The sequence below is a fragment of the Emydura macquarii genome, unplaced genomic scaffold (genome assembly GCF_026122565.2).
Source record: "Emydura macquarii macquarii isolate MOO-44397 ecotype Brisbane River unplaced genomic scaffold, CSIRO-AGI_Emac_v2 contig_1876, whole genome shotgun sequence".
Lineage (NCBI taxonomy): Eukaryota > Metazoa > Chordata > Testudines > Chelidae > Emydura > Emydura macquarii.
Window position 1 is genome coordinate 23,120,366 of NW_027132013.1, and position 26,926 is coordinate 23,147,291.

A 26,926-nucleotide genomic window follows, 5' to 3' on the forward strand; every position below is an offset into this window, starting at 1 on the left:
GTGTCAATCGCTCATTGTAAAAAGGAGAGAAATGTGGCACCGTAGGCGAGCCCATGTCAGCACAACAAAGGGGAGAGAGGGACATTGGGAAGGAGGAAATCAAAACGCTAGGCTGTCTCATCATCATTGCCATCTCATTATTGTTAACCCTGGCCTCCCGCCCCCACGTCCCTTCTACTGTTTGCGGCACTCACTGGTCGGAGCTCTTTGGAGCAAGGACCGTGCCTGGAACAATCGGGCCCTGATCCTCATCAGAACCCTGGGACACTATCGCAATCCAAATAATCATCAGCTTCAAACTGGGGTAGGGAGCCAGGCTGGGCCATGGGTAAACAGGGTTTTGTTCTGTCATTCCAGGACCTGATTGTCCCATGCCTTAGGTAGCCGTTAGCCCCAGTGCAAAATGAGAGCCAAGTGCATGTAAAATGCTGCTAAATCAGGAAGGAGGCATTTTACAGCACTTTGTACTGGGGTAAATGACTACACAAGGCAAGGGAGGATTAGGTCCCTAGTTTCCAACAACCATTTCTCCACATCTCAAAGCCAAAATATAATGCAGTACTATTGGCAAGCTTCTCAGGGGAAGCCTGGGATTTATGCTTGCAGATTAATCAGGATTGAGAGGCATTGGCAAAGCCGCCTGGAGAAGTGTCCAGCACTTGCCCTTTCTACACTTGGCCTGATTCTGCTTTATGGGTTCTGTTCAAGGGAGGTCAATGACTGCTGAAGCAGCTGTGCTTGCAAGTTAGGATGGAGATGCGGTCTCTAAGCCGTGTGGAGTAGCTTGCACAGTGCCTGCCCTTGCTGTGCTTGACTCATCTTCATGGGGATTGAAACTGACAGGGGCTGAAAAGAAGGAGGGGTGGGAGAGAGGCAGAGGAGGAAAGGAGAGACTACCATGAATGATGGAGAGAATGACACATTTTAATACCTGCCACTGATCCCATAAAACCACAGCAAAAGAGACATTCCAGCTGGCAACACAGCAGGCAATATTATTATTGTTATAATTTGGTTCGCAGCATCAGTACCCAAAACATGGTAGACAATTTCCCAACATAGAGGGAAAAACAGTCCCTGCCCAGAAGAAGACTGTGAACCAAGCTCTCATCACAGCCTTGTTTGGCAGCTGTGCTTTCCCAATCCAACAGTCCTTTCCCTGTTTAGTCAGGGGCCGATCGTTAACTTAGGCCTCAAGACGTTCACTTTTTAGTTACTGCTTTATTATTATTTTCCTTAGCGATTTGATACTTTCTTCTGCCCAGCAAGCGTGCCCTGTGCCCCCGCAGACCTGCAGTTCTGATATGCGTGGGAACTTCGACTAGCTGGTGTCAGCATACACAGCTTCACACAGGGAAACCTGTTTTCTATTCCAAAGGCAAGATCCAACAGGCAAAGCCCAGAGGACGCGGGAGAGTTAAATTTTCTAAGTAACCACTCGCTGGGTTTCAAATCAAGAGGATTATTTTTTTAAGCCTCCTCCTGGTTGAACCCCCCCCCCCTCCACAGCTATTGAGTAAGTCACAGACTGCTCAGTACTTTAGAGCTGAGCACGGCTCTGCCTGGCAGGGGAAGCTGTGTCCCAAGGGTGAGAGCAGACCCCAGCTTGCTACCACCACTGGCTCTCTCCACAAGGACAGAAGGCGTGGGATCTCCAGTCACAACCATCTTGTTCCAGCTGAACTCTCATCAGAACAATGCTGCCCTAAACCAGGAAAAGCTGGTGGCCTCTTGGTTTGAGAGCGTCTGGGAGGAGAAGGGGCACATCAGGCCACCCTTGGTATTCTGGGGACTAGACAACCCTCTGCTATGGCACCAAGTCGCTTACACTAAGATTAAAGTTCTGTGAGGCAGCATGAGATCGGGATAGTGGGCAAAGACTGTTTCCTTGGCCTTTCTCCCTTCCTGATGGTCTGTCACTCCTGTTTCCATTTCGACTGGCAGATTATATCGTCAAGGAGAATTTACTTTTCCTTCTCAGGGCAGCCCAAAAACAGCAACTCAAGAGATGGTGCGGATGAGAAAATCATCATGAACTGCAGCCCTTGTTTTGATTTACATATAAATGAGGCACTCTGGAAGGGTTAATATGAATGGCAGACTGGAGAGCCCAAAGCCTGGTCCAAGACATACAAAACCAAATTAATCCCTAGTGCAACTGCACCGATGGGAATGGATTTCACCAGGGATGAATGGGGCACACAGAACCTATTATCTATAAGGCACTCGTTCAACTATGACACTGATCCCAGTGTTGCTTTCGGATGACTGCCTGGTGCTTAGTGTGAAGAGTGGATAGCTGCAGTCCAGTTCCTAGTGGACAGATGTTCTTTTCTCCATGGGCGCCCCTTGTGGGCAGAGAAGCCAAATCACTTTTTCATCTCTAGAGTTTTTCCCTCCAGCTCAGAGCTCATGACTACTGCTGGGGAGGCCTGCTGTTCCCACTGGATCTGTCCTGGGGCAGACAGAGGGCTCTGGTCTCCAGGGCTGTCAGTCTGCCACCTTCAGCAGCAATCAATTCACTCCACATTTTTCGAACAATTCAACGGGGTGACAAAGGTTAACGGGATCAGTGTCCAGCATGGCTGGGGGAGAGGAGACTGTGCAGCATGGTTGCAGGGATAAGCGGGAGCGGGCCAGTGTCCAACATGGCTCGGGGGGGAGGACAGGGTGCAGGAAGAGCAGCATCTGGCATGGCTGGGGGGGAGAGGGGGGAGAAAAGAAGATGACAATATGTCCAGCAGGGCTGTAGGGGGGTGGGCATTGGCTGCAGGCATCTGGACCCATAAACCAAACGTTACAAAACAGAATAATCTAATTAAACCAAGAACACGTCCCATTAGGTGCAGTCACAGTAGAGGCCCCCCCAAGATGTCATCTTCCAGCAGCAGGTTTCCCGTGCAGCCGCTGCATGGCCTGTCCCTGGTATTCCCATGGAAGAGTTCCTGGGGAACAATTACCCCTTTAGGTGACCTGCGCCATACACTGGAAACGTGTTTGTCCTAATCTCCAGCTTTCAGCATCACAGCGCGGCCAAGGCCAAGTCTCACATTACACGGGTATCTGTCTTGTCTGCCTTGTCACGTGGCAGCGAGCAAGCTCTCTTCTCCTCTTCCAACCCTCCCCCCTCCTTGCACGGCAAGTGACATTGATCTTGGAGACCGCCTTACCTGACACATTTAGGATGGAGGGGGAGATGTCAGGAAGCCCCACTGTGGAGTCTCCCATCCACCAGACAATTGTCACTGGCTCAGGAGGGCCAACAGCAGCACAGGCCATGTGGAAGGGGGCGTTAGGGGACACAGACAAATCTTCCGGCTCCACAGTAAAGTAGGGCACACCTAGAAAGGCAAACACGAAGGTGTAGCAGCAGGAGAGTTTCCCTCTGCCTCCACCAGGACATTCCCACTTCCTTCCATTCACACTAAATATCTAAAGCTTACAGGGCAGTGGCCCCCTGGAGATCTCAGCACACTCCACAAACAGCAAGGGTTACATTTTCAAAAGCATCTCAGAGCATTAAAGCCTCCAGTTCTCACTGAAAGTCAATAGGACCTGAGCGCCTGCTCCCGGAGGTGATTTTGGACACCCCCCCCGCGATGGAACGCACCCCTGTATTCACACCCCATGCACCGCTGTAATAATCTTTGTCCAATATATGCCTTGTGAGGTATCATTTGAAAACTAAATTACTCACTGGTCAATAATATCATGGCAAAATGTGTGTAGCAACATTATGTGTAAATTTAAGAAATCCCCTGCGTGATGCTAAAGGTACATGTTCAAACTCACGAAGCCTCCTTCCTCCCCCATTCTGTAGAACTGGTCAAGCAGGCCTGTCCTAAGCAAAGGGTATGTGTTTACCTCAACTTGCATATAAGCTGAAAACAGACTCCTCAGACAGGAAGAGGGGGGAAGAAAGAAGACAAAGAAAATCTGCATTTCAGCATATACAGGTGAAAAGACTCCACCAGACTCCATGTCTCCTTGCTCTCAGCTGGAAAGAACTTTAAGTAGGGGTCATGCTCAGGAAAATGTTTTTCAAAGAGTAACTGAGCTATAAAAATAAGGTGCAAGAACACCCCGAGTTCTCTCTCCCTACCCATCTCTCTCTTTTCACCAAGACGGCAAGAGAAACAGCCCCTGGACATGGAGAGCAGATCCTGGCCTGAGAGTTTGGTTAGCAGTGCACTGAAAACATGTGGGAAGAGCTTCACCTTGAACCAAGTCTAGTTGAAGCTTAGAAAGCTTTTTATTTTTATTGTAACCATTTCTGAGTTTAATGCCACATTACTTGTACTCACTTAAAATCTCTCTCTTCATAATTAACTACATTTGTTTTATTCTGTAATTAAAACTAACCCAAACAATTCGCAACACTAGAGAACTCCATTTAAGGCAGCAGACTGTTGTATGATGATCCCCTTAGAGGGACAGTGGACCTGATATATCTGGACTGTCCAGGAGAGGGTTGTCAGTGCAGAACACAGATTTATGAGGGAAGATCCAGGACTGAGAGTGTGTTGGCATCACCCTGCAAGTGGTAACCAAGGCTGCTGGAAACCAGAGTGTGTCTGGTGTTTGTTGACAGGCTGCTGGGGTCAGAGCTGCTGGGCCAGGGCTGCAGCTATACACAGTTCACTCAGGGTGTGACCTGTGTGCTGTCTGTGAGGAGCCCAGATTGGTAGCTAGAGCAGCAATGCATTGAGAGGCACCCCAGGTTGCAGAGCAGGGCTGACACCGCCCCTCACTGGTCTGGATTGAGCCCCAGAATGTCAGACCCACCCTAAATGAGCAAACCTCAAAAAACCACTCTGGGGTGGCTTTTTAATGACAATGTTAGCCCCATTTTACAGATGGAGAAACTGAGACCCAGAGATCCTATGGCCAACATTTCTGGAGGCATCCATTACAATGTTTTACACATAGAAAAGGTTCCTGGCCTAGGCTCTAGGTTCCTTTGCCATAGATTAAAAATTCAGTCGATAATCACATTGAAACAGCAGCTGCATTCAACCACAAACCAGAAAAGAACTAGCGAAAGATGAAATTTTTGTCTCAGCAACTGCACCTGAATTCCCCCTCCATGGTCCACCAAGGGCACTCATATGTGAGCTTCTGCTTCCCCAGCTGTTATCTCTCCTGGGCAGAGATCCACATCTCTCTCCTCCCAACCAGGGCTTTTCCAGGCTGCACAGCTCCCTGCCTACCGGAGTTCCCCAGCAAGTCCAGCTGCCTTGGCAGGCCTGCTTTGCCTTCTTGGAGGCTATAAACAGTTGTAATTCTCTGCAGTGAAGTTACCACACAGCCCTTTCTAAGCAAGCCCACTTATTCTTAAAGTGAAAGCATTCCAGGGAAACATTAAAACAATAAAAGAACCTCCACACAGGACAATAAGCTTGATCAGAAACCCCAGCTCCAACCTTGGCTCTGAAAGGTGACCAGTCCTTCAAACCCGTCACGCGAGGGGCAGAGGGGAGGGTGAGGTGGGAGGATGTTTCTGTAGCTACAAGTTCATAACAGCTATTAGCTCAGAACAAGCAACCATGAATCTATGAGTCCCTCCTCTATACGGATTGAGCCTTTGATCCTGGTAACATGTAATCAGCAGACAATCTGACCTCTCCTCAGGGTAGAGCTTCAAAGGGCTGAGTTTTTGCATAACCGGAGGCAGCGGGGAGCAGGGGAATTTGCATTCACCTTCCCCCAGATATCTCCCAGGAATTCCACTTCACAGATATTGTCCCAAAAGTTCATTCTTGGCTGCCACTTGGTTCAATAAAGTCCTCTTCTCTGATCAACCAGGCCCACAATAATACATAACCTTTGCTTTTAATACAGTGGACTCCAAAGACACTTGAACTTAACTCAATAAGATCTCCCAAAGAAACTGCAGGGACTTGTCATATCTGCCCCAGAAATGAAATCAAAAGCAGCCCTTACTGTCCTCCTCTCCGCAAGCCTGGCTGAACAGATGGGCCAAAAGAGTCAGGCTCTCTCAGACCAATGGGGAGAGTCTGTTCCACAGCTGAGGGCCCTCACGCAGACCCGCTCTGTTGGCAGCTCTCTCTCACACAGTCTGATCCTATGCCCATTAAAGGCAGTGGAAAGATTCCCATTGGTTTTAAAGGGCTTTGGAGCAGGCCCACACCAGCATCTCAGCTGACTGCAGCTGCCTTTGGATTTTATACTGCTGTCCATCGCTACAGTATTTAAGTGCAAGGAGAAAGGCTCACATACAAAGGTCCTAAACCATTCAGCTTTATAGATCCAAAACAACAACTCAAACTTTGCCCGGGTACCAATAAGCGCAGATCCTGGAGCACTGGTGACACGTGCTTCTGGTGAGAAACACTGCTTTAAAAAGAGGGCTGCCACATTTTGGATCAGTTTCCAGGTTGATTTACGGGGCAGCCCAATGGAGAGCACATTTCAGTAGTCAAATCTTGAGGCTGATGGTGATAGCAAAATCTGTGTCCAAAAGGAAAGGTCACACTCTCCTGGCTGGACAAAGCTGGAAAAAGGCTTCTCTGGAAACTGCTACGGTATAATCATCTAACAGCAGCTAGGAAGCAGTGAGAGCCACAGTCAGAACTCAGATGCTTAAATGAAAGCACTGAAATCTGACCTAAGTAAATGGCTTCAGTAGGAGCTGCAGGTGTTCAGCACCTCAGAAAAGCAAACCATTCATTTTTATCTAGCTGCTTCAATACAGATTTGGATGCCTAACTTAGACCCACTCAAGTTTGAAAAATTTTGGATTGAAGTCTTTTGACTCTAACGGCATGTCTACCCTCCAAGCGCTACAGCTACTCCAGCGGTTCGCAACCTGTGGTCTGGGGGCCAAAAGTGGGCCACGGGGGGCTTTCAGAGTAGCCCGCAGCTCCTCTCCTGCTGGCTGCAGAAGGGAGCAGCTGCCTAAGGATCCAGGCGGACCGCATTTCTGCGGGGCTAAAAGACTGGTGCAGGCTCCTTGCTGCAGCCAAGGTGATGGGAGATCAGAGCTCCCCTACCCCTGGCGGTAGCAGGGAGCATGGCAAAGTGCTCCCCCTGGGTCCCTAGGTGCTGAGGTCCCTGCTGGAACCATAGTAAGAGGAGCACTGATCTTCCGTCTCCCTGGCTGCAGAAGGGAGCTACTGCCTAAGGACCCAGATGGAGCACACGGGGCTACAGGACGCGTGCGTGCAGTACTCCTTCCGTTTGACTGCAGTGGGGGGGAGGAGCTCCTGGCGGAGACTGGTGACCCTTCAGGGATGTAAAAATGATATCTGTGGCCCTCGAACCAAAAAGGTTGGGAACCACTGAGCTACGCCACTGTAGTGTAGACACTTACAACAGTGACAGAAGGGGTCACTGAGTCATTTCAAAGTTATGAAGTGCTAGAGAACCGTAGCTTTTCTTTTTAAAGAAGTCACGTTTTCCCACAGATATTGTGCGTTACCTCCCCAGGTATCGTCGTATTTTACTTAAGACAGACTCTGCTTTCTAAATTGGAACCAGTTTCAAAGTCATTTTGCTTTCCTAAATTCTTGGATAAAGAATTTCTCAAAAGGCCAAATCCTGCAGTCCTAATTTAGGCAAAATCCCTACTACAGGCAATAAGATTTCTGCCTGAGTACAGCCTACAAGATTTTGGCCTTAGATTTTAGATAGATAAATGCTCATGAATTCATTCAAGCTCACCTTGGCTAGATAATTCTAATAACCTGTGTTTGTGTAATGTTTTCTCCTGAAGGATACCAAAGCCCACTGAAAACTGCATATACCGGGATCACACACTCATCACTCTAATGCAGCACCTCTGGAGTGAAACATGATAGCCGCTGTGAATCAGCGCATGATAGCTGCTGTGAACCAGCAACACTACACAGTTGGGGATATTTTTAACTATAAACATTTTTCTCCAGTTGAAGCTGCAGCGGAAGTGTTACATGGACAAAAAGCTGGGACTGAGTCAGGACAGAGAGCAGGGTGCATACCCCTATTCTTGGGAAAACTGCTGTGAAAGCTTTAATGACTATGCATGATTTAGGACCCTGGTGTGTGGATCCAAAACACACCACCTCCAGCAGCACAGTGCTGGGGCACTGATTCAGAAAGACAAGTACCACCTGCTACATCAACAATGCAACTTCCTGGTGGAAACGGGTTGTTCCTGCAGATCTACAGTCCAAATACCCTAATGCTTGAGACCTAATCTGATCATAACCTAAGAAGGCACGGCAGCAGGCTATAAGAAGCCACCGATCCACTCTGGTTTGGGTGACTGTTGGACAAATGTGTAGAAGTTTCATAGTTACCAGGCCAGATTGCTATGCAACATGCATCAAAGATTATATACTTAACTTGAATAAACTCTGCTATAGTCCCAAAAGTTGCCATCTGAAGCAATACTGGTTATGGAAATTCTAAAGGAAAGGGCTTCTCCTGGAACTAAGAGAATGGTACTGAAACTATGGTCTATGGATAAGCAATGGCCCATGAAGCTCTTCCTAGTGATCTGCAGCATGAGCCATTTGGAGATCCACGCAATGAGGGATTAGGCGGTTGGAGTGGGGTTTGTCCAGGAGAGGATCCTTCACTTACTTCCTGGTCTGCAGAATTAAAAACTGAGAACTGTGAACGAACACACAATCTTCCAATGCAGTTGCCCCCACTATCACTTCCAACTCCTGCTCCTGAATTACTTCATTGCAGTAGCTTACAGTCCCTGCCACTGCCCCCAGCTGAGAAGTCCTGGACAGTCTGGAGCAGTCTCCTCTGACCACTTCTGCTAGTAATGCCAACCTGAGAGAGCCCTGAACAGAAGCTAGCACTACTCCTTACCTTCCACTATGAGCCACACTTGTTGCGATTCTTCCTTTTTCCCCTTGTTCTCAATCTGGCACCAGTACTTCCCAGAATCAGTCCGCTCAACGGATTTCAAACTGAAAAAAGTGAAAAAATCATTTGACATTTTACATTTATAAAACAACTTTCAGCCCACAGAATCCTAAAGCACTATGCAAACTAGATACACGCACAACACCACTGATACGTAGCCACCTCTGGGAAGGCGGGCAGTCGCCAACCGGCACAAAGCATGCGGCACAACAGTGGATAGAGAACAGAGATACTTTGGGTCAAGCCCTACTTCTGTGAAAGATGTTGGGGGCTTTTTAATACCCACGCAGAGCAGACAGGCTTCATCTGAAATATCTACCAACAGGAAACAGCATGGTACTGAATTCACCCATCTTGAAAATATAAAGAGGCTAGTTACCCCACAGGATTCTGACTTGTGATTGCAGAGAGTCTAGCTATTCCAAGAATGGAAGCTTGGACTACTAAATCACCCCTAGCCAGCAGCTCCGATTCACACGTCTGCCAAGAACGCCAACGCCGTGCTTTCATTAGGAGCAGGATGGAATGCACAAACCCTCATACAAACAACTGATGGGTCAGCATTGGTACTCCTTCACTCTGCCCCTACTCAGCATTATTCTCATCCCAGGAACACTTCCAGCTAACTGATCTGTTCAGACTACAAAATTCTAGGGCCAGATCCTCGACTAGTGGTTTCAATGGAGCCATACTGATTTACATCAACTGAAGATCTGATCCATAGGGCCTATGTCTGTTCTCACTCACTCAGATGCAGCTCCCATTAGCTTCCAAGAGAGTTGAGCCAAGCAAGTGAGGGCAGAATTGGGGACTGAATGGTATCAGAGTTTTAGACCTCAAATCCAAGGTGGCAATTCTGCCCTCAGTTACAGGGTAAAATTTGGTTTAAGAATTGGGGCTTCAGGGTCTCGGGTACCAAAGACCTCAGAGGAAGTGAGCGTGCTCTTTGATTATACTAATGCAAAATGCACCATTGTGATGTTGCAGCCATGCAGTTGCTGCCATGCAGGGACCCCGAGCAGATCCGATGCTCCCTTTATTGATGCCAACAGTTGGTCTAGGTGGTAAAGGTGAATGTGCAGGATGGAAGAGAGGAAGGGGAGCGTGCTTGCTGAAATGCACAAAATGCTCCCACTACAGTCTGATTTTCAGAGCTGTACCTTCAGATGAAACCAGCTGTCCTGCCCATCCAGCCGCATGTTCTGAAACACAGTGACTGTAGGAGAAAGTCATAAAACAGTGGGTGGTTGAAATGATCACTTCACTTCAGGAGGAGGAAGGAAACAGAAGAAGAAAATGGCCATATCTAGATCCAGCATCCAGTCAGCCCTGGTGCTCTGAAGCTACTGTGATTAGAGGAGTGTGAGGGGTGAGAAAGGGCTCTGGAGCTCAGAGCATGAGAACAAGGGAGTGTGGGCAGACCAAAAAAAAAAAAAATCCTTAATCTCGGGGGCAGGGTATATGATGGAGATAGTATATGATACAGCGCTGCAGGGTGGATTGCTACACCCAGATTTTTCCTATCAAAGGAATGTTTACTGCAGCCCAAGTCCACCTATAATCAAGTCTCACGCTTCAAGGATTCAGATGGTCCACTCAGGCATCAGGAAGAAGTCCCCCCCCCCCCCGATGCACAACTGGCTAGATATATTCTGTTTTCGTTTTTTTTTTTTTTATGTTTTCCTCTGAAGCATCAGAGATTGGCCATAGCTGGAGATGGGACACTGGACGGGGATGAGGTGGTGCAGAGAATCCTGGGTCTAGACGCCTGGCTGGTGGGTCTTGCTCAGGGTCATACTGATTGTCAGGTTTGGAGTCGGGAAGGAATTTTCCACTAGGTCAGATTAGCTGGGATTTGGAAGGGGATAGAGGAGTTGTCTTCCTCTGCAGCATGGGGCCTGGTTCACTTGTGGGTCATCTGGGCATATCCCACCTAATCCCTTCCCTGCCACTGCACAGGCATTGGTGGCATCTTGGTCTCTCCTGTTCTCTGCCTGTGGCACACAGCAGTTTAGTCTCCTGAGGACTGAAATGCTTTAGCCCCACTCACTCAACATTAGGGGTAACTGAGTGAAATATAATGGCCTGTGTTACACAAGAGGTCAGACTAAATGATCGACTGATCCCTTTTGGCCTTAACCGCTATGAATCTATGAAATCACAGGGACTCTTGGTGACAGGAATTAAACTCCAAGACATGCTAATCCCAAGGAGGGGTGGAGGTCTATACTTGCAAATGGGTGATCCTAGACTGAGTCTGACGGTTCCGAGTCCACCCCCTCTCAGAGCATGCTGTTTGCACCAGGCTCCCTTTATGAATGGAGAAAAGAGTCTGAGGTGGAGCGTGGGCTTAACCTAGTACTACTCCCCCAGAACACACAAGAGGCTTCCTCCTGCTGAAGAAGTAGTATAAAAGGCTGGCTCCAGAGGCAGCTTTTTGGGCCGCCGACAAGAGCAGGCCTGATACAAATGCTGGAAAGGTTCTGGAGGAATGACTAAGGGATGGTGTGCATGACAAATCCTCCTCTCCAAACAGGTCTGAAATCTGGTCCCAGGAGTCTAATTTTAATTAGGACACCTAACCCTATTAGTCAGAGAGAGGGAGAAGAAGAGAATTAATGAGTGTAAGAGAGAGAACTTATTTATACATGTCAGAATTTAAGCTTCCAGCTGCACTGCAGGGTTTATTAGAATAAACAAGGTGAAAGCAGCCTACCATGTTGCTGCTTTTTTGTTTTGTTTTGTTCATTCTCCAGTGCTCGTAAAGGAGCTGGACTGAGACCCCTCTACTGATTATCCAAAGGATGGAGACGGCATGGACAGAACCAGCGAAAGCTTCCCCTAACCAGCTTAGCAACAATCCTTACCTCTGGGCTAGTAGGACCGCAGTAGGATTATGAGGAGATAATTCAGTGTCCAGGTCCATTCAATCCTGTGCTGAGACTAGCAGCCAGGCTATGAACTGTGGTGGTGAAGAACTATTTACTAGCAACTGGGCTGACACCACAAACCCATCTCTGTAACCACTGAAAAGACTTCAGGTGGCAATGACTTTTAAGACAACTGACTGAGGTAGGATTTGAACTAGAGATTTAAACTGAGACTCTGCTCTCCTGTAATAATGCTTTGGGCCATCCTGTACCCATGTCTGAACACCTGAGTGATGTCCATACAACACAGAAGGGGAGAAAAGTTTTTTGTTTTGTTTTTTTGTGGGAGAGGAAAGAAATATGGCTAAATATATCTTTACAATTTCAGCACATTTTCTACAGGACTGAATGGCTTAAAGAACTGCTGAGAGGATAAGCAATACTTTTCACTTCTTGGTCACCTGCCTATCACAAGCATTTGCAAAGCATCCATCACCACAGTATCTAAGAGCCTTGTCAGATTCCACCAGCGATAAGCCAACCCTTTCTTAGTGACTTAAACACAGTGGATCAAATTCCGCTCTCAGTTGTGCTCAAGCAAGGTATACATCGCATTGTGGTCAATGCAGTTGTACTGATGTAGCTGACAGCAGAATTTGGCCCCGTAGCTTGCATGATATTCTATCTCCTTCACAGCTGTTGTACCTGAGGAAACCGATCCAGTGTTCATCATCTACTGGAATGTACACTTGATCTATACTCTGCACCACCGCTCCATCTTTGATCCACAACATCTCTGGGTCTTCCACTCCCTCGAGACTGCAATTTAGTTTCACCGGCTGACCCTGGGACACCTTTAATTTGATTGGAGATCCTGTCAATTTTACACCTAAAAAAAAAAAACAACTCCTCCTCCCCACCGCCAAAAAAGGGGGGTTGGAGTACAGCAAATTAATTGAGGTTGGTGGTCTGTAAAAACATACAGTACAAGAACACACTGCACAGTCTCCTAACTGCCTTGCCAGAGCCTTATTATATTTGTTTCATGATTATAAGATGAAAATACTGAAATTCCAATTACTTGAAAATGGCGGAAACAATCTATAGAGGTCTTCTTCAAAGCCAGTGCCAATTTGGATAGCAGCAGAATGAGCTTCCACAAAGCAGCACCCAGCCACAGCTAGATAGAAATGCCGTGAGCTTCTTCACAGCAGCGCTCTGACAATGTTGATGTGTGTGTTCCCTCAGAACAGTACCATACTTTCAGCTGCTCTGCTATGTTCCTATACTACTAATAAATCATCACTGTTCCACTGTATGCATTTGTAAAGAACCGGGATTTAGACTCACTCACAGCAGGTTACTCAGTGTACACTGTTCCACTGCATTACAAAAGCTCCAATGCAATTTATAAACCCAGTGAAAGTAAAGCCTACTTTAACGTATTCCCATTAGAGGAAAAAAAACTGTTTTAGCCAGGATGGGCAGGGATTGTTGTTTGCCAGAAGCTGGGAATGGCCGATGGAATGGTTTACTTGAGGATTACCTGTTCTGTTCATTCCCTCTGACGCATCTGGCATTGGCAACTATCAGAAGAGAGGATACTGGGCTAGATGGACCATTGGTCTGACCCAGTATGGCCATTCTTATGTCCAAAACACAATTTTTCCATAGTGTGTGGTGGGGGAATACTTCAGCCAGCCACTATGTACCTCGAGGCCACAGAAAAAGGGCCTAATTTTGATCTGTTGCCCTGGGGTAAATCTGGACTAACTCAGCTGAAGTCAGTGGAGTTACTCTGGCCGACACTGCTGTAAAAGCACTCAGCACTGGGCCCAAAGCGCAGTTGCGTATGTGTGGATGTGGAGCACCGCCTCCAAGGAGAAGTAAATGTGTGGAATATGTCACCATGTAAAAACACAGAAGCCAACTGGGTAAAAACATATAACCATTACGGGCATGTATATGGAGAATGAGGGGAGTAAAGGAGACTTTGGTAAAGCAGAAAGGTGGAAGACAAGGGTATCCAATCTTGTTCAGGGAAAGTAGCCATTTCCTGTCCGTTTGTACAGAGACTGGCAGACTAGAACAGACCAATGGTTGAGTCCATTCTGGTATCCTGCCTCTGGCAGTGGCCTCTACTGGATCCTTCTGAGAAAGGTGGACCCCTCCATCACTATATTGCCCTTGACCAGCCAAGCAGAATTATGACCCTAGCTCTGCTCACAGGCATTCAGCTCTCTCATACTATGACATTCCAGCATACAGCACTTAATTACCAAGATTGCCCTTAATTTAGCATGCAGTCCTGCCGTTCTCAAACTTTCTCATAGCATGAACTGTATTTGAATACAGAGATGGTCTCATGTCTCACTTCTCCTTTGCTATTACACTGCATCCCCCTGATAACTATGGCAAATACTTCCATGGTACAGTAATATCAGGAAAATATTTTGTTTATTTTCAGCTGTGTTTTAGCAACTGTAAATAAGGATGAGGAGCTGTCAACTTAGCAAATTTGCTAAGAGCACTGAAACTAGTCATTTAATTTTAGATGCAGCAACTCTTTGTTTTGGCAAAGGAATTAATCACTGAGCGAAGATGATCTAACCTCAGATTACTTAACTTGAAAGTGGCATAAATTACATGTCCCACTGCATCCCTGAGAGCATCCTCCCTCTCACCACGTAGACTACTGAAACAGAGCATTAAAATTTCACAATACATCTATCTGTTTTATATAAACCTAATGTAGCCAGGTATCCAAATGCACACACAAATTGCCAGACGCTCTTTCATAATAGGTGCCTTACTGTAACAGCAAATTACTTAGCTTGCTACAGTCTGCTTTGCTGAAAGGGTTAATCACAATGTACACAATAAGATATCTGAAAGGCCTTTAAAAGTTTCGCTTCCCACCCAAACTGATTATGCAAGAAATGAAAGGAGTGCTGATGTATACTCTATTTGGCTATTTTCAATAGCACTTCTATGTAATCCACAGGTAGATCTGAATTCAAGGTAAAGGGAAAATAACAACATGAGAATTTTTAACAGATACACATTTCTGTCATCCATAAGATGCAGTTTAGTTGCAGCACCTTTTTCTGAAGAGAAGGGAATGGTGTGAATAGGTTGGCTTAGAAGGATCAACTGTGGATTTTTTGTACATTTCAGAGGTCAAGATGAATGTTTATTTACAAGTATTCCCCCTCCTACTCTCAATTTTTACCTCATTACATTTTTACTTGGGCAGGAAATAAAAACTGAGATACTTTTTTTTTTTCAAAACGTGATGACTGTAGAAGTAAAGATTCTTAACTGATTAGGAAATGAAATCATATCACCTTTGTACTGCTTCTCAGACAGAACTAACAACAAACGAGTGCACCAGTTGTCTTTGTGCACAGTGTAACTTATTTCTTAATTTATCATCTCTGTACCTTTTGATTACTAATGACAGAAGTTTTTTGAAGTTGTTTTTAGAGTGGAGGGAGAAACAGATAACTGCAGACATTTACCTACTAAGGCAAAAACCTTCCATTCCTTTGATAACTGAGGGCCCCAACCTAGCAATCAAAACAAAGGCAAACCATTGAAACCAATGGTGCTCCACCCATGTGGATCCAAATGCAGGACTGAGGCATAAATTCCTAATGAAGTCCATAGGAAACGTGTATGTGGAAGGATTTTAGGCTATAAAATCACATCCTTCTATGTCTACTTGTAGGTGAAACTTGGAAAATGTAGGCTGAAAGAAAACAAACAAAGCCATGTAGGAATGGATTATGACCTGGCCTTCCTATATAGCACCTTGAGCTCCGCAAATACAAGAACAATACATTTGCAAACACTTCCACTGACTCACTTGACTAGCATTTGGGACTCTATTTCTTTGCAATCATCCAGGTCTCATTCACAAGAGCATTCACAGCAAGCATAAGGTTCATAAATACTAGTATTGAATCAGTATTGCCAAGAGCATTTGCATTAGCAGTGCTCTCCTCACCATTTTGAAAAGCTCTTTTTATTATTCACACAACAGTCAAACGTTGGTGGATAATTCACAAACAGAAAAGGGGGTGTCTTTATGTTTTTAAAACTTATGGGCAAGATTTTCAAACATGGGTGCCTAAAATTAGTTCTCCTAAATCCATACAAATGTTGGGCTGGAAGTGACCTCAAGAGGTGATCTTGTCCATCCCCCCACACTGAGGCAAGATTAAATGTACCTACACCCTCCCCGTGTATATGCACATAAATAAGCAACTTGAATTTCAAAAGGACTGAGTCATCAGCAGGACCCATTGAAGTCAACATTCTCTACAAAGGAAACTGTCTGTGTTTGGGAGATCAAAAACTTGAGGCCAACATTTTCAAATGCAGGTGCCTACCATGCAGTTCCTCAACCCACACTGAGGCACAGTTGGCCTGATCCATAAATCGTCTGATTGTCGGAGATGTTGAGCACCACTTTTGAAAATTAGGCCACTTATTTAGGTGCCCTAATATGGATTGAGGGCTTAAAGTCCTCATTATTTAAAATATTGGCCCAAGTCATCCATTCAGGGGACAGAATCATGGTAGTGCAAAGGGCAAACATGCATCACAACCATTTCGAGAACCCATATGCTAAAAATTATTCCCAAAAACTGTCATGCAGTTGAAAATAGCAACCAACTTCCTCAGAATCAAACCCTGTTTACAGGCAATTAGGCCACAATTAAAAAGAGGCTAGTTTTTCAAATAATGAGTTTGCTGCAGACAATTCATGCAGCTCTAAGAGGGCTCAAGGCAGCCACAGCCCTCCAACAAACTAACAGCCACCGCCCCCAATAAAAACAGACTCAGTGTAAGGTGTCTCAGCTCCAGCTCATGAGGAAGCCGGTGACGATCCCAGCAACACACACTCACGACTGGAAGGACCCCATAAAGTGTTGTGTAGGGGTCTTGAAAGGGAGCCTCCGCCCCCGCGGGCAGCCCGGGCACAGGAAGTGGAGTAAGTGCGGTGTCCGCACGGGAGGGACGAGCCCAGCGCTCCCGGAATCCGAATCAGCATGAAACTGATGATCAGGGCCAAAGTCGAGAGCCGCGGGCTGGGCCGGGCGTAAGGGTCATGAATAAGGCAACGGCCGAGACCTGCTGGAGCAAGCTCGGGCGCGTTTTCACGTTACCCCTCCGGCGATCAGCCCCCGCCCCACAGAGCCCGCCTGGGTCGCTGCTGCAATTCTGCGTCCTTCCCCCCCGGCAGGGAGCCTGCATCCCGGGCAGCCTTACCTGCTTCCGCAGCCACGTCCCGGAGTGCCAGAGCCCATAGTCCCAGCAGCAACAGGCGCCCCGGGATCCCCATGCTCTGCTTCATCTCCATCTCTCCCGCATCTTCATCGGCGGCAGCAGCATCCCCCTCCGCTCCACGCTGGCGGCGGCGGCCAGCTCCGAGCGGAGGAGCAGGAGGGAGGGAAAGCCCCAAAGCGACGCCCGCTCCCGGGCAGCTCCCAGGAGGGGCAGCTCGGCAAACTTCTCACGCCGCTGCTGCAGCCCCTAGGCTCGCTTCGCGGGAGCCGGCCCGGCTGTCCGGCGCCAGCTCGGGGCTGAGCGTGCAGGCAGGGGAAGTTTCAGGGAGCGCCCCCCCACCCCCAAATGCTGATCGCTTTTGCCTCCCTCCGCGACCGTCCCGATCCTCCCCGAGCCGGGAACCACCAACTCTACAGCAGAGGCAGGGCGGTCTCCCTCTGCTGGCCTCGGGCTGCAGGGAGTCAACGCAGCCACGCACGGCTGCTGCTCTGGCTCTGGGCACCCCCTGCTGCTCCTGCCGATTCCTTCGGCTCTTCTTATTCCTGCTCTTCCTCCAGGAAATGGCGCTGTCAGGCAGTCACATAACTGGTGTGCAGCACCCCCCCCCCCCCCGCCCCGCACACACACCTCCCCATGACATCACTCCTCATGAATATTTATAGAATCTATTTATTATCCCAGCTTGCTGAACTTTCAATAAAGTGGAAAATAACAGATCTGCGGGGTCCGTGGCTCCCCCCCCCCAGGAATGTTCTGATGGGAAGGGATAGTTGAGGTTGAAGCTGTTAAAATGTGACCTACCTTCCCGGTCAAGAGCTTATTTGCTAGGTCTAGGTGGGTCTTTATAGGCGTTTACTCCCCCAAAGAAAGGCTTTGGTGCTATTTATTATTTTAAATAAATGCCAGCAGGCCAGCTCTCTGGTGAGCAATCTCACAACAAATAAGGGGGCATGCTTGTGGGGTGGAGGAAAACCATTGGGTTCGCTTGTCCATTATACAGGGAAAATCCATTTAAGAGCAGAAAAGTGAGGGGGGAAAAATCAAATTTGGAGTGCTCATTAGGGTCCTAAACCCATATTTCTGCTCAGATAAGTGGCCTGAGTTTCAGAGGTGCTGAGCACTCATAACTCTTAATGAAATCAGTGGGCGTCGCTAGCTGCTTGGTTAGTGCATATGAAAATTAGGCCATTTATTTTGGTGTCTAAATATGGATTTAGGAGGCTAATTTTTCTAGGTGACTTTGTCTGAAAATTTTGGCCTGAGTTTCCTTCTGCAGAGTTTCCTCTGATTTGCACTGTAGGGGAGGGAGGGAGCAAAGCATTGGTCTGATACAAGCACAACAACTTGGCTGTTCAGACCCAAACCCAGAATATCTCCCAAACACTAAAGAGACCTGGGTCATCCACACTTTGCACTTGTGCTTCTGCACTGCTTTCAGGACCCACATCTCCTCATATCAAAGCCTTCAACTCTCCCCTCCAGGAGTGCCTGCAGCAGTGAGATATTGAAGGTAATGCTGACTGGTGAGGCATTATGCTGAAGAGCTATTTCCCCATAAGACTTATGGTGGGGAAATGATGCCAAGGCAATCCTAGTATGTGAAGCCCACGCCCTGCAGCGCATGGGCAGAGGAGTTTTGGCAGAGTTGGGGGATATTCTGTGTCCCCCAGACTTGATCTGGGCCCCCTCTGCTTGTTGAAACGTAAGGGACAATGTAGCCTTTGAAAAGGGAACAGATTTTAGCTTCAAGTTTCCATGGAGCTATTATTGTGAGGGGGGAAAGAACTGTGCAAAGGTTATAACAAATATCCTGACAACGTCATCGTAATCACCCTGAGAACTGTAGCTGAGAGGCACCAACGTATCCTTAAAGCACAATGCAATTTTCAGATTTGTAATAATAATAGTTAATATAATGTCTGGCACTTATATGGTGCCTTCCATCTCGGGCTCCCCCAGCAAACATTTGTGAATTAAGTCCCCTGTGAGGAAGGGAAGTGTTACTGTCCCCATTCTACAGATGAGGAAACTGAGGTATGGCAAGGTTCTATAACTTACCCCAGTCTTTCCCAAGTCCCAGGTTCTGCTCTCTGCACTCATACTTATCCTCACTCATTTGCATTTCTATTAGGAATCCCTAAATTGGAACAATGCGAAGTGGGGGTCCATGACTGGAATGAAAATGTGTTTGTCTCTCCCTCCTCAGTTTCTGCAATCTGAAATGAAGAGGTAAGGAGGAGACACTGACAAGTGACAAATCATTTATATCAAACAGCTAGCAGGAAGCCATGGTACTCTGGGGGCGAGGAATCCATGACAGATCCTATGCGGGCACTATGATGCTCTTGTCAATTCTTGGGCTATGATGCTCAGTGTATATGATTGCTAAAAGCATAAAACATTGCCAGTAAAATCACTGGAGGTAATCTCTATCTCTCCCTTAAGTCCATATGTACAGATCTAGCTATACATGCTGTATATTGATGCATACATTTACGTGGGCCATTACTTATAGAAAGTAGCTATATTCTCAGGGTTTAAAAGCTTGTGAAGAGTAAAGGTCATGATACTAACCCTTTGCATTTCTACAGCACCTTTCATCTAAGAATCTCAATTGTTGAGGTTTATAAATGTCACAATATCCCTCAGGTGTGGTATCAATATTCCCAATTTAGAGATGTGGGAACTGAGGCACCGATAAATAGGAAGTTCATATACAGATAGGTGAAATGAGTTGATCACGGTCAGACAGAGAGTCAGTGGCATCGCTGAAGACTAAACCATATTTCCTGACTCCCAGTGCCATGCTGTAACTATTAGCCAATGTTTCACATACTAGTGTGCTCAGGGCCAAGATCATTGAAACAAACTACAGATAGACAGAGAACAATAGAATAATAGAAAACCTGACACACCGAGAAAGAGATCTGACTCCCAAAAGATTTCTATGAGATATAAACAATTGTATGTAAAGATTTTTATTTGATGTGCTATCTTACACAGAGCCCTGTCTCTTCATCTTGGCAGTGAGTTTAAATAAAGGTAAGGAAACATTTAGAGAATACACCTAAGAACTGCTGGAAAATCTGAAATTATTATTTATTCTTTTATAGTTATTATTTTTAAAAGTTTTTGATCAAGTACAGAAAAAAATTGTTTAAATGTTCACCAGATTTTTTTCCCTGTTTCTCAACCAGCTCTAATTACCAGCTTTCCTAAAAATGAGCCCACAGGAGCAGCTTTATCTGCAAATGGGAGTGTGTGATATGGACTTTTTGTTAAGGGCCGTTGGCCTGACTCTCAGCTGGAATAACTCAGCATAGTTCTATTGACTTCGATAGAACTACTCTGATTTACACCAGCTGAGGATCTGGCCTCCTATCTTTTCAGAAGTGGGTTATAGCTGCAATGATAAGAAGAAAGAACTGTGTGAAAATTGGATTGAATTCCTGGCTGCTTTGCCAGTTGGACTGCAGACTGCTGTGGGGAAACTTACGGAGGAGTGCTATATTACCATGAAGAAATCAAAAAGAACTTGTGATTTTTGAATGCTTTTAAGACCCAAAAGATCATGGACAAACTCCCCTTGCTTTTCAGCGTTAACGGTTTTGGGTACTAGTGCTCTTCTACTATTGACTCTAGTCTACCAATGGCAATGTTCACTACACATAGCTTAATAAAGGACACACAACAATGACTCATAATTAATCATTTCCTTCCTTCCTCTATTTTGATATTGTGGTCTTATGTTTCACCTGACCTTTGGATGCTTTATATGCATTTTGGCAAAGACAGAAAGAGCTCAGCGCTACAAAGGATCAAGTACCAGTAGAGCGTGGAGAAATTTTTTGAATGTAAAAAATGTAATGAAAAATTTAGTGATTAAATTTTCATGATTCCCTCCCCCCCCTTTATTTTTTTCTGTCCAACTATAGAGCTAGTCAAAGTGTTGACAAATTTCTAAAGGCAAGGAGACCTTTTTTATTTTAAATGTTCACCAGATTCGTTGCCCTGTTTTTCAACCAGTTCTAATTACGAGGGTTGCTGAAAAATGAACCTACAGAAGAAGAACTGGCCATCAAAAGAGAAAGCAGCTTTGTCTTCATCACCATTTCAGGCTTACTCTGATGGGTACAAATAAAGGTCTCACTATAGCATCCCACAGTGTCCCTATTCTGTGTCAAAAGGGATCAAGTTCTGCAAAGGTTACTAGCTTGCATCCATCTTTGTCGCTGCTGCAACGTTCCCCCTGCAATTGTACACAAAATTCCCCGTGTTTTAAATGAGGTGGTCTGCAAACAGCTGATGTAGTTTACACTCAGATGTGACACATCCAGTCCTCTCCATTCTTTGACTTTAGCTTCAAAGGGAACAAGTTGTTCCCTTAGTTGTTAGAAGATAGGCCTGACATCCTGCATTAATGAATTGAAGTGCTGGCAAGAGTGGCAGTGAAGTGACATTCAAGTAGCAGGAGTAGCTCTGCTCTGCTGTAAAGGGGATCCAGGATGACTGTTCAGATGCTTCCTGAGATGGCTAGGGCTTGCTGTGCTTCAGAACCAGCGTGTTCAGGCCCAGGTCAGAATGAGAGCTGCAGCGGGCTTTTTGTCCTCTTAGATAGCATGAGCGAGCACTGAAGCTATCCCAGCTGTGTGGTGGGTCTGCTAAGCTAAGGTGTAGCTTCCTCATTATATGCCCCAAGGCATGTTCAAGGGGCCAGGGGGGAAGGAGGGAACTTGGTGGGCATCCTTATGGACGTAGTGCATATACCTAGTGAACGCTTCACTGAAAAGATTAAACTAACTGGTTTGGCAACAACTGTCTCCCACGGTCTGCCCAGCCCATCATAATAATGGACTTGTTACGGCTTGTTTACATCATATAATAACATTGCACAGTAGTAACCATGTCTGGGGACCCACTTACAGTACAGCTGTCCCCTGACATAGTTGGAACACGGGTCAGTCTCCGTCTTGCACTTAAATATCCTTTTAACCAGGTCCCCAAACAGGCAGTGCTAGAGCGTTGGACATGTCTGGGGCTTTAGCACAGTTCAGAAACACAGGCTCCAGCTATGTTCACAGTCTTGTAGCCACATTTTAACTGTGTCGGGGATACTTGCATTGAAACCATGTTATCTGACATGGTTGTGATCGCAGGCTGAGCGCGATCTTTATCCACATCCGAACCCCTTTCTTTATCCTAATGTGTGTGTCTCTAACATCCCTTTTCTCGCTCCTTTCATGTTTCCTTCTCCCTCTCCATCACCTCTTCTAGGAGGAAATAATGTTGAAATGTGTCCAGTTCCTGTATTTCTGGAAGTTACAGCCTCCTCCGGTTCTTAAGTCTTCCATATGCCCATAGTTTAAGTCTGTGTGTGAGTGTATATGTGTGTATGTAAAGGAGAAAGGAATCACATGAAACTGTCTCAACTACTTCATCTAAAAACTAATTAGAGATGCACTCAAGCTATAGAGCTCAGATCTGACTCTGGATCTGGATTTAAAATCTCCCCAAGTTCTGAGTGGTGGTGGGGTGCAGCATTGTTCAGCTCTGGGGTTTGGGTTGGCTCAATATAGTGTGAAGCTAGGTCTGAATTCTTCCCAAGTTTGAGGTTTGCCACAATTGAGTTTTTGGCTTGAGCCCATCTCTAAAACTTCCCCCAAACCCAGACCCGGCTTCTCTCAGCATCTGGGCAGGTAACTCTATGCACTTTTGTCAAGGTAATAGACTGACAGCATCTTGTATGTTTCCTAACTTTTGTAATTCGTGCCTTGCTGCCAAAGTGTAGACACTTACATAAACCATTTACATAAATAAATAAATTCCTGTAGACTGAGACAACCTTTCTAATGGCAATCACCATTATTTACGAGTCAACTATACTGTATTTGAAAGCAATTCCTATATCTCTTGTGTTGAAATAAATGCAGCATTACAAAACAGAATAATTAAACTAAAATGATTTGTACGTGATGCAACAGTCAGTGCTACAAGAAATCACTATATACATATAGATCCAGATATGATCTACACATACCAAACAGACAGCACAAATTTCAAATTACAAGTTGATATGTATGACACTGGTTTGGGAGTAAGCGTTTGTTGACAATCCCTTAGTGAACAATGCTTCTTATTTATTTACCCTGTGGTGTTAAAATGAAAAATGCTGTATTGCATTCTGATATCCACTGCAAGCCAGTGATAATCATGAGGTCTGCAATCCACCCAGCAACGTCTCTAGTTCTTGTTCAAGGGGAGACGATCACTCATTGGCTGCAGGAGTGCATTCTGAGATGGTCCCTTCACAGTTCCTGAGAATGGCCAGCCGCCTTTGGTTCCTTCAGATCTTGGAGCTAGGAAATGTTTAAAAAAAAACTAGCTCCCAACATGGGAAAGCAGGAGTGCCACTGACAGAGCCTAGAGCCTTGTCTACTGTTGCTAACAGCAGTTCAGCTCCACTGGTGGTAGATCTCCCTGCTGTACATGGGTCACTGGCTGCTACCGGTGTTTTAACCAGTGTGTCATTTAGACCTGCACTGAGCAGGATTAGATGACACGGGGGCCAATCTAGCATTACACTAAGGCACCTTTACCATGGTCTGGTAGCATAGAAGGGCCTTATGAGGAGTAGAAACAGCATCCCAAGGATTCCCTGAAATGAAGGTCCGTCTGGCCACCACAGAACTAGCATACGGGCCCTGTGCCAACTATGCCTCCAGACCCTGATGTTGGGGCCATGGACTGGGAGTGGGAGGGTAAGAATGAGGCAGGGGATTTAGCCTAGTACACAGTGCTACAGCTATTCTTTGTTTCCCATGACCCACAGAAGGCCTGGGAAGCAAAGTATAAGATAGAGTAGCTCTGAGGTTGCTCTAACTTACACTGAGGGCTGTGGCAATCCCCCAAAAACCTCAGAATATGGGGTGCACAAAGGTGACAAAAGGCCATCTTTGCCCTTTGGCCACCCCATTCCTGTGCCAGGTGCGGGAATGGAGTAACCAGGAATCAGGGTCACAGTGCTAAAAATGGTGGTGCCAACCAGCACAGTCTACATTAGTGCCCTCAAGTCTGAAGAGCGGAACTGGGGTTAGCAACAGGGGGAAATGTTTGTAGACAAAGCCTGAGTGTTTGATAGGTAGGAGGGAAGGTGGGAAGAAGCATATTCTTTCCTTTTCCTGGGAAACTTCAGTATTTTGAGGCTTGATCCTTCAGTGAAAATTCTTGGCATGCAGCAGCTTTCAGTATCAGGCCCTTTGTTTATACAAGTGGCCAATTAAACTTGTGCTGTGTAGATATAATTTTTTACCAATACTAGCTGGCCGTACCTGGAAAGCGAGGAAGATGTTTTGATTAGGCAAGATCCAGCACGCTAAGACCCTGGGAAGGAATGAGAAGAACTTAGGGAGCAGAACTGAGACAGCCAAAACGGAAGATGGGGTGGAAAGAGAAGAACAGGAGGAAGTGAAAGAGGGAGGGCGTAAATGAGAAAGAGGAGAGAAAGGGAGAAATTTGGGAAGCTAAGCTTGGTCACAGCAGGTGACTGGAAGTCTGCAGATTTGAATTCTGCTTCTGGCTCTGCCACTGACTTGCTGTGTGATCTTGGGCAAATAGCATAACCTCTTTGGGCCTCAGTTTCCTGCCTTACAAGAGAGTTGGGAGGCTAAATACATCAATGTTTGCAAAGTGCTTTGAGCTTCTCAGGTGGAAATTGCTTTAGTGGTGCAAGTATAATGACTGAAATGTGAGGGAAGGATGGAGATGGGAATGAGAGACAGACACAGGGGAAGAAAGGAAAAGGATGACTGGTCAGCGGAGCAGGGGAGGAAACAGAAAAAAGAGAGGGGACACCAAGTGATGGAGAAATAAAGGAAAGTGGGAGAAAGAGTAGCCGCTGGAAATGAGCAGCTGCTTGTCAGAGTGGATATATTTTCTGGCATTGGCGGGGAGGGGAATTAGAATCAGAGAGTTTGCGCTGTGGAATGACCATGTGGTGGCACAATCTTGAAGTTTCTGGTTTCCCTGCCGATAGCATCTCTGTCACCCAGCAGTAGTGCAGCGGAGCTGTCCTGGGGAGGGAGGAGCCGTAAGGCCTGATCACAGAGCGGTCTCCAGACAGGAGGAGCGCCGGACGCAGAAGCGCCTCCCCTCGTGCCCTTCAGGCCTGTGCACAATTAGCACTGGGAAAAAGTGGGCATCCTGGTAGGTGGGTGGGTTTTCATTGATTGCTAGCTGGCTAGAATAAGAGCAACACTGCTCATCCTGGCAGCCACGGTCCGCAATGCTGCTGCTGCAGCTTCTCCAGAGGCCTGTCCTGTGGGAGCCGTGAACCCGGCATACAGAGAAGTGGCTGGTGTTGAGGGAGAGTCGTGAGTTTCCACTGCCACTGTGGAAGGCATAGCGGGAGAAGATGGAGGAGGTGCTGGAGGCATGGTTGCAGTGCTCACAGCCATGAGCTATTTCACTGTACCCACACATGGAGTAGCTGTTGTACCCGGGGGAGTCTGTCAAGTCCAGAAGCATGGCCTCCGAGTAGCTGGGGATCAGCTGTCGGTTGGTACAGATGTGCCATTCCAGTGCAGTGCTATCCAGAGTGTTATCCCGGGGCATGCAATACCTGTACAGGGGCTCCTCTGCAATGCCGGGCACTGTGTACTCTAGGCCAAGGAGCTTCTCCACGTGGTAGTGCACGTATGCAGTCTGATACTCTATGAGCACCCGCAGTGGCCAGGAGATCATCAAAACAGCTGCCATCCAGAAAGTATAGTGGGACGCATACCATGGGAGATGCTCTGGGTCTCCATAGGCCATCATAAGCTCTTTGAAGTCTGTGTTTTTGAGGTGCATGCCTTCCCTGACCTCCATGTAGTCATCAAGCCCGTCAATCTCTGTGAAAAAGTGAGCCCTCTGGGTCAGGTAGGAGTTCTCTGACTCTGTGTTGGCAAAGCTGAAGCACTTGGTGAACTTCAGCTTCGTGGCTGTGTAACATTCCAGGCCCAGCAGCTCCTTGGAGACGTCCTTGAATCCACAGTGAGAATAGTCGAACTCCGCTTCAGCCACATGCGTGTTGACCCGCTCACGGTAGACCTGCGTGGTGGTATAGGCGTCACCATTGCGGTACCGGGTCACCTGGCGGGTGCGTCGCACAAAGTGGTAGCTGATGGCCTTCCACCAGATACAGGGTGTGGCCTGCTGCATGCGGTTGATGCGGTCGTAGACACTGTGCACATCCGCCTTGCACTGGAGTTCGCTTTTGGCATGGCAGTGCCAACACTCCACCAGGTAGACCACGTACAGCGTGGTGAGGAAGGCTAGGGGGATGTAGACATAGCCATCAGAGCAAGGGCTATCATGGTAGATCACGGACTTGCCTTTGAAGGAGCTATCAAAGCTGAGCTTGGTGACTCGGGCTAGCTGACACCAGGCCACGGCACCCAAGCAGCCATACATAAGGACAGAAAGGAGGAGGCATTTCCAGTGGGATTCTCTGCACATGGAGGCACTCAGGGACTGCTTGACAGGGCGTTGCTGAGAAGCAAGAGAAAGAGTAATTTATGTCAGACTCGTCATTTTGCATAATACATGACTCTTACTTTCCAGATTGTATTGGGTTTAGCCCCTCAATACCTTAGGGCTAGATTGGGCCTGTAGGCACAGCTCTCAGCAAGGTGCGGTGTGTAAACTGCAGTCAGAGGAGTAGCCCCAGAAGGCATGGTGCTTCAGAGACTTCTCTCCAAGGCACAACTCCTTCCCTTTTCTTTCCTTCCTCCACAATGGGAATAATGTGTTGCTGGCCTATACCAACAGCGAATCTACTCCAGACCTCTCTCCTTCTGCCCAAACCGAAATCGCAGCCCGTGTCTCTGACATCCCCTCGT

At 46.8% G+C, this 26,926-nt stretch overlaps 2 protein-coding genes across 2 annotated transcripts in view; both read right to left on the minus strand.

Moving 5' to 3' along the window:
* TYRO3 (TYRO3 protein tyrosine kinase) overlaps nucleotides 1-17,674 on the minus strand; it is a 59,218-nt gene extending 41,544 nt beyond the window's left edge. Inside the window, exons 1-4 of the mRNA XM_067557945.1 lie at nucleotides 17,031-17,674; nucleotides 12,459-12,642; nucleotides 8,827-8,927; nucleotides 3,171-3,341 (exon numbers count right to left, since the gene is read on the minus strand). Of these exons, the coding sequence (XP_067414046.1) occupies nucleotides 3,171-3,341; nucleotides 8,827-8,927; nucleotides 12,459-12,642; nucleotides 17,031-17,121 (547 nt within the window). The 5' untranslated portion in view covers nucleotides 17,122-17,674. The remainder of the gene's footprint in view (nucleotides 1-3,170; nucleotides 3,342-8,826; nucleotides 8,928-12,458; nucleotides 12,643-17,030) is intronic.
* A 7,471-nt stretch (nucleotides 17,675-25,145) lies between these two features.
* Nucleotides 25,146-26,926, minus strand: part of LOC137159685 (transmembrane protein 151B-like) — a 32,165-nt gene continuing 30,384 nt past the window's right edge. Inside the window, exon 2 of the mRNA XM_067558150.1 lies at nucleotides 25,146-26,576. Coding sequence (XP_067414251.1) covers nucleotides 25,146-26,576 — 1,431 coding nt within the window. The remainder of the gene's footprint in view (nucleotides 26,577-26,926) is intronic.